This window comes from Pyrus communis, chromosome 6 (assembly GCF_963583255.1).
Source record: "Pyrus communis chromosome 6, drPyrComm1.1, whole genome shotgun sequence".
NCBI classification, from domain to species: domain Eukaryota; kingdom Viridiplantae; phylum Streptophyta; class Magnoliopsida; order Rosales; family Rosaceae; genus Pyrus; species Pyrus communis.
In genome coordinates, this window is record NC_084808.1 from 3,147,196 (window position 1) to 3,155,397 (window position 8,202).

Sequence of the window (8,202 nt, forward strand, 5' to 3'; positions counted from 1 at the left end):
TCACAAAATTTTCTTGGGAAACATTAGATCATCCCTAACCCTTGGATATAAAACCTAACATTTTTAGTTCATAAAATTTAGGTTTTAACCTAGAAACAACTTTTCTACTCCAACTTTTCTAGTTAAATTTTTAGCCCCAGATTATTAAAGAATGAATTTATGCTAATTTTTATTAAAATAACTTATTTTAAAAAGAAAATTATATAGACTATCCTAATTAATTGTACGACCATTTTACCCTAAAAATATTAAATAATTTATCCTTTTTAAAAACAAAAATAAGTTATTTATAAAAAATTATGTAGACTATCATAAAATAATTTTATGAACATTTTACCCTAAAAATATTGAATTCTAATAAACATTGAAAATTCACTAAACCGACACATGAAAGTCATGAAACACTATGAAACACATGATAGAGATGTATAAACATAAAACACATGAAACATATATATGAAACACATATGAAACGCACAAAACATAGATGAAACACATACAAAACACATGATAGAGAAGTATAACACACCAAACATACGAAAAACATGCCAAATACATACAAAACACACAAACCTACACACATAGAAACACAAACCTTCAATCATCCTCTATATATGCATTGGTTGAATACCTAACCATCACACAACATATTCACCAATCATCCTTCTTTCATAGTGTTTATGTTTTCTCAAAATCATCCAACTTTGATAATGTTTTTGTTTCCTCAAAATCATCAATATCTTATCAATGGGTGATAAAAGAAGGCGTAGCTTGACAATGCAGATGGCACAATACAAAGCAAATGTTGTAGCTGGGGAAGCAGAAATGAATGACGAAGTAGCCGAATTTGCAAACTCACTTATGTAATTTGAGCACCATGCTGAATCTAACTATTGTGGTTCTGCCAGGGGTTGTTCATTTGTGCACTATGATAGAGAAGAATCTTAACAGGTGTTTATCGTGTTACCCACGTGTAAACCCGAACCAAGCCATTATCTTAACAAACGCTTATCTGGTTACCCGATAACGACCCGATTCGTTATCATATCGACCTGAACACCTGTTAATTTTGTGTCGTGTCGTGTCGGGTTATCAGGACGTGTCAAGAATTACCAGGCCTACTGTTGTTGGAGGATTCATGGTGAGAGGAGGCCTCATCGAGGACAATGATCCTCTCCGGATCCTCTTTGTGGGGATCTGGAGGATGAATCAACCGTGTTCATTTATCATACATTGTACGGTTAATTTTTGCCTAGTATTGTTTATATTTAATTTTAAATAAAAAAATTAAAATAATTTTTAACCGCACGATATACAATGAATGAACACAGTTGATTGATCCTTTGAATCCCCACAAATAGGATCCGGATAGGATCCTATTTACTTCATCGGAGCATTTACTTGGCCAAGAATGCCAGGCGAACCAGGTAGAGCCATCATTGGCATCATGGGTGGAGCAGAGCCGTATCCTCCCTGACTACCATGGGATTCTAAAAGACTATTAGCATATAAAGAAATTGCACTGTTACAGATGAAGTGTGCTATTTATAAAACTCGGCGTTGAGATATAATAAATCAGGCAAAGAAAGTTTGTTAGTTTGTGTCAAGGTAAGAAAAGCTGATGAGAATTTTAGATCAAGAGAGTAATTACCAAATGTTAACAAGATGTTAACAGTATTCTTCGGTTTCAATTTCTCTTCTTTCCGGTACTTCTTGGGATTTCATATATTTCAATCTTTACTCTTTAGTCAACCCTTCTTATCTGGTTCGCTTATTTATTTAAGAAAGGAACAAGTTTCAAACGAGCGCGCGAGCACTCTTAATTTATAGCTCTAGCGTCTAGTCAGCAAACAAGCCAAGAATCTAATATTTCCCCTGATTATATAAAATAGGATAACATAATTCTGTATATGGTGGTATACCTTCGAATGAAACTCAGCATTTCAGGAAAGTAATCAAAGTATACAGAGACAGATGTAAGGAACTATAAAAGAAATAATTAAATTATCATCGGATAATTAGCAAAAATATATGGCCAGAATGTAAAAGGAAATTGGTTAGAACTCACAACTCTACAGGTGATGGAGGAAAATACTTCTTAATAGGTCATTAACAGCTAAGTTCTGTCAGTTTCACTTGTCGTCCGCAGCAATTCCTGAGCTATTTTCAATTTTCCATACCTCCGGAACGCAGTCTCAAAAGAATCTCTCACGTATGCTGGTGGGTGAAACCCCTTTCCAATCATTGATTTTAGCTTCTCATATGAAGCCTCTAACTGGTCATCTTTACAGAGCTTCTGCAACGTCTGTGTTTCCAACTTCCTTTCCAACTTAAGACACATATCCATCTGCCCGTTTTCCCTCAAAATTTTGTCCACTAATCTATAAGTATGAAAATGTGGAGAGTAGCCCAACCCAAGCATTTCTATCAATAAGCCATAAGAAGCTTCCCAATTTTTAGCTTCACCATAAGCATGGATTAACGCAGAATACGTCATACTATCCGGAAGACATCTATTCTTGTTCATCATCTTAAAGACACTTCCGGCATCATCCAAATTCCCTAGTTTACACAGCATGCATATAATTGAATTATAAACAGCCAACTTTGGTTTCATGCCTTGGGATAGCATCCTCCCAAACATATGGCTAGTTTCCTCAACGTGACCGTGTTCACACAAAGCCTTCATCACAATACAGTAGCCCTCTTCGACACAGCTCAGCTTCTTACCCTCAACAGCCTTCAAAATCTCAACAGCCTCTTCCACTTTTCCCAGTTGACAAAGCCCCGAAAGAAGCCGGATTATGGCAAATTTACTGGGTAATAATCCCACTTTATACACTGCCCAAAAAACTCTAACTGCAGGCTGTATAGCATCACTGTTTCCACCCACTTTTGGAACTAAAATCGTAAAGGTTCTACAATAATTTCTCACTCTTACTTTCCTAACAGCTCCTTCTTTCGCACTGAATGAACACAACTCTCCAATAAAAGCATTCACTGCAGACCGAGTAGGAACCAAACCAGACTTACACATATCACCAAAAACTTCAATGGCAGTCTCAAATCTACCAAACTTACATAAACCAACAAGAATATTACTATACGAATAAGTATCAGGCGATTCAATTGTCCGAAAAACTGCAAGCGCAAAGTCAATTAAATGGCCAGACGATTCCTTCTTACAAAGCACGTAGAGCACATTATTGTACACAAGATTATCAGGTTTACAACCAAATTTTGATTCCATTTCTTCAAACATACAAAGGGCTTCTCTAATCCTCCCCTCCCTACCCAGAAACCTAATGCAAATGGACACAGCTCGACACGAAACTCGACCCTTGTGGGAGGACACAGTCAACAGAAGACACTTCATATCATCAAAAAGCTTCCTCCTACCTAAGAAATCAGCCATGTACTCAACCACGCAGTCATCGAACCGAAAACCCATCTGAAATCCAGCCCAAGAGAAGAAATCCAATGTTTTGCTCCTACCCAATTGCTTATAATTCATCAAAATTTGCAGCACAAGTTCAGAACTCAACTTTTTTTTTAATTTTTTCAACAAAATATCAATACTTGTGGTTTCTTTGGTATCTTTAGAAAGCAAAGAACATACTGAGCTGACAATTGAAGAACTTACTGCGTCTGGAGCTTGTGGGACTGTTGCAGGGAGTGGAATTGATCTTCTTGTGGTGAATTTTTTTGGGATTGTAGCGATTTGATTCTGGGTTGCGAAATTTGAATTGGGTTTGGAAGAAAATGGAGAAAAATGTGTGACGAATTTGAAGAGAAGTGACGAATGGATGAGAGGTCCTCCATGTTTGGTTCTACTGCGAGAGAGCATTAAGGTGAGTGGGAAAGTACAAAAGGGAATTAGGTTTAGGAAAGGCAAGTGCCCGTCGGGTTTGCCATTTTAATATTTCTTCCGGCTCCGGAGCAGAAATTAGGGGTGTAGCGCGTGTGGGCATAACTCGGCCGTTCCTCCGAAACCCGAACCGTTAAACGGCTTTGTTCCATTTGGTTTTGCACAAGAATGGTCACAATTGAAGTAAACCGAACCAGTCCAATCCTGATTCGGTTTGATTGGGTAGGCCAGTTTCTTTTCTGGACAGCGAAATTTATAACTAGTTTAGGCTATGGTCGAAAGTGTTTTATGAAAACATTTTCATTAAAAATGTTTTAAGAAAACATTTTTGATGAAAATGTTTTAAGAATTTTTTTTTAGTAAAAATGCAAGTTAGCTGACACACTTCGATCTCGATATCCACGTGGTCATCGAAACTGAGGTATGTTGGTTGATACCTGGAAGGTAATGAAGTTATAACATGTAATTGACATGTATAAATGTGCTCAGGTGTGTGATGAATCCCTTTAACTCGTTTGATAATCTGACACAGACCAATGTAGTGGGGACTTAGCTTTTCTTTCTTTCTAGCTTTTCTCTCTTTTGAAACGAACAACACCTCTCCACGGTGATAGCTTCAGGAACATACAATCTCCTACAATGTACACTCGATTGGCCAAATGTTTGTCTGCAATGCTCTTCTGTCGATCATGTACAACTTTCTATGTTCTCTTGATCACTTGTATGTTTTGTATCGTCTTGTCCACCAACTATGGACCTTCTAAAGTTCTCTCTCCGACCTTTGATCCAACACAGTGGTATTTGGCACGGTTTGCCATACAAAACCTCGAATAGTGACATACCAATACTCGAGTGATAATTGTTGTTGTAGGCAAACTCTATCAAAGGTACTAACGAACTGAAAACCTCCACATATCCTCAAGCGTCTAAAATGCACTTTCAAAAAAAATGCTTTCAATTATTTTAAGCACTTCTAAATGAGCTCTTAATTTATATGGGGAGGATTCAAACTTAAGTAAAAAATTGTAAGTGTCACTTGCCACTTAACAGTTAATACTATGGTGGAGTAGTGTCACATCCCAGCCTGGGTCCCCACCACATCCCGAGCTTGACTCCACTGTAGCACGATATTGTCCACTTTGGGCCCCGACCACGCCATCATAGTTTTGTTTTTGGGAACTCACAAGCAACTTCCCAAGGGGTTACCCATCCTAGGATTGTTCTAGCCCAAACTTGCTTAACTTCGGAGTTTCGATGGAATCCAAAGCCAATGAGCTCCCAAAAAGCCTCGTGCTAGGTAGAGATGGGAATATACATATAAGGCTTATAGGATCCACACCCCTGAGCGATGTGGGATGTTACAATCCACCCCCCTTAGGGGCCCGACGTCCTTGTCGGCACATTCACACCACACGGCAGAGTGGCTCTGATACCAAATTGTCACATCCCAGCTTAAGCCCCCACCACATCCTGGGCTCGACTCCACCGTAGCATGATATTGTTCACTTTGGGGCCCGACCATGCCCTCATGGTTTTGTTTCTGGGAACTTGATAGGAGCATATTCATGCGACTTAAATGGCTTGTTCTCGTGCATTTACGTTATGTTTCTTTAGTTATTTTAGTACTTTAAGCTATTTTCGTGTATTTGTAGGTCCAAAGGGCTAAAGGAGCAAAAAGATGCATTTTGGAGACTTTTGGAGCACTTTTGGGCTAAGGATGGATAGCTTATGCTTGGCGCCAAAGTGTTGGACGAAATTGAAGACCTAATTGAAGACCAAAGTGTTGGAACCTTGTTCCCTTTAGTTTTAGGACATTTAAACCTTTCCAAATCCCTTATGCTGTGCATCTCCACCTTTCTCCCAAAACCATACACATGCATTCATTATTCATTCCCTCACATGCTCCCATTACTTATCATATCATCCACTTATCTTATCACCACTTATCATATCATCCACTTATCATTCACCACTTATCTTATCACCACTTATCTTATCATTCACTTATCATATCATTCACTTATCATATCATTCACTTATCATATCATACACTTATCACTTATCACAACAACAACCTTGCACATTCACATTCATCCACATGCACCCATAATCATTCACTCATCTTTAATGCACATGCATCTTCCATAAATCAAATCAGCCACATCCACATGCACTTATTCCATTTCATCATTACACCACATTCTCTCCCTTTAATCACATGCATAAATCAGCACATGCATCTCCCATTCCCATCAGATTTCCATCATATTCACATGCATTCCATCCTTTAAAACATTGCACATGCACTCCCTTTAATTAATTAAGCCACATGCACTCCCATCCATTTCATCATTGCAGCCAACACATGCTTTCACATGCATTTTCAGATTGTCCCCTTGCACATGCAGCCACATATTCATTGCACATGCAATTCCAACCCACATGCATCCTTTAATCATTCAAACATGCAGCCACATTCCCTCCTAGCTGTCATGTTCCCCCCCATTTCACCTATAAATAAGCATCCATTGCATTCATTCTCATGCATTCTCATACACACTTCCATTTCAGAAATTCATCCATTGCAGAAATGTAGACATCAAACTCCCTTGTGCCGTGCTCTCCCTTACAATCCAAACACCATCCTTCCATTTCCACCACTTCCCAAACCATTCACACCATCAAACTATCCCTAGACCTTGTGCTACAACGAAGAGGAAGAGAAGAGTGCCTAAACGTTCATACAATTCAAGTTTGAGTTGTTGGAATGTTTAGGTGTTTCTTTGATTTCAAGGTTTAATGTCAATACTCTTTGTTTTGTACGAATGAGGAATGGAAGATAAGAGGGCCTAAACGTTCATACAATTCAAGTTTGAGTTGTTGGAATGTTTAGGTGTTTCTTTGATTTTCTTTGTTTTGTACCATGAGGAACTAAAATCCCCTTTAGCTAGGGGGTGATTCAAAATATATGTTTATGCTTGCATTTTAATTTGATTACTTCTAATTGCGTTTCATAAGTTGTGGATTCAATTTGTTTAACCGTTTGATTGATAACTTATTTATGTATGTTTATTGAGAGTGCACGCTTAATTTTCATGCATGAATATGACGCTAGAATATAAGTGAGTTTCACCTAATAGTTACGAACTTATATTCACAAGTAGTGGAGGTTGCTTATAAACAATCGCGTTAAACGAATTCTTGGCATAAGTTTCATGCAATCCATAGTAACGAATGCCTCTTCAACACTTATAATTTTCATAGAGCGTAATGATTCTTGCTTGTATCTCTATTATGCATTCATGTAGGGGACTTGTGGGGAATGTTTTGAATTGTCGCATGCGCTAACCCATCCAATTCAGTAACGTTAGGAAGATTTGAAAGTTAATTAGTGCATCACGGTTAACTTGGGGTGTTGAGCATCATGGTTTATTGAAATGCAATTGGAAATCATTTTATTATGCAAGTATAACATGTGTGGAGATGAACCCTTTAGCTAGCCTTCATTCCATTCAATTCCATCCATTTCATCTTTACTATCTGTTTTAATTTAAATCTGTGCATTTTATTCAATTTTCGTCAAATATAATTCCCCCTTTACTTTAATGTCCAATTTAGTTAGAAAGTGTTTTAGTTTGTGTTTATAAGTGTTGTGATTCAATTTATTACATAAATTTGTCCAGATTCACCAAATTGCTCAAAACTGCCCAGAAAGTGATTTTAAGGCAGTTTTGAGTGTTTTGGGTGATGTTTGAGTCTCTTGGTTTGTCTTAGTGTTTTAAAGTGTTAGATTAGTTTGAAATACATTTAGTTTGTGTTTTTAAGAGTCTTGAGTCAAGTTACAACTTAGTTTCGTCCAAATTTGTGTTTGTGCTCAAATCTGCCCAGAAAGTGGTTTTTAGGCAGATTTGAGTGTGTTTGTGTTGTTTTGAGTCTTTTGGTTTGTCTTAGTGTTTTAAAGTTTAGTTTTGCATTCTTTGAGTCTAGTATAGTGTTTTATTTTATGTTTTTACGTTTTTGAGTCAAATCCAAGTGATTAACAATCCCTCCTAATCCCCGGTCCAGAACGATCCCTACTTATACTTATACTACAATTGACAAAAAGAGGGTTTAATTTGTGCGCGTATAATTCTCGCATCAGAACTCACGAGCAACTTCCCAGGGGATCACCCATCCTGGGATTGCTCTAGCCCAAACTCGCTTAACTTTGGAGTTCTGACGGAATCCGAAGCTAGTGAGCTCCCAAAAGACCTCATGGTAGGTAGAGATGAGAATATACATATAAGGCTTACAGGATCCACACCCCTGAGCGATGTGAGATGTTACAAGTAGTA

At 37.8% G+C, this 8,202-nt stretch overlaps 1 protein-coding gene across 1 annotated transcript; it reads right to left on the reverse strand.

Moving 5' to 3' along the window:
* Positions 1–1,882: 1,882 nt before the first annotated feature.
* On the reverse strand, positions 1,883–4,010 carry LOC137738191 (pentatricopeptide repeat-containing protein At5g18390, mitochondrial-like). Its single transcript, XM_068477821.1, has one exon. The coding sequence runs from the start codon at positions 3,845–3,847 to the stop codon at positions 2,117–2,119; it is 1,731 nt and encodes a 576-aa protein (XP_068333922.1). The 5' UTR covers positions 3,848–4,010; the 3' UTR covers positions 1,883–2,116.
* Between the last annotated feature and the right edge of the window lie 4,192 nt (positions 4,011–8,202).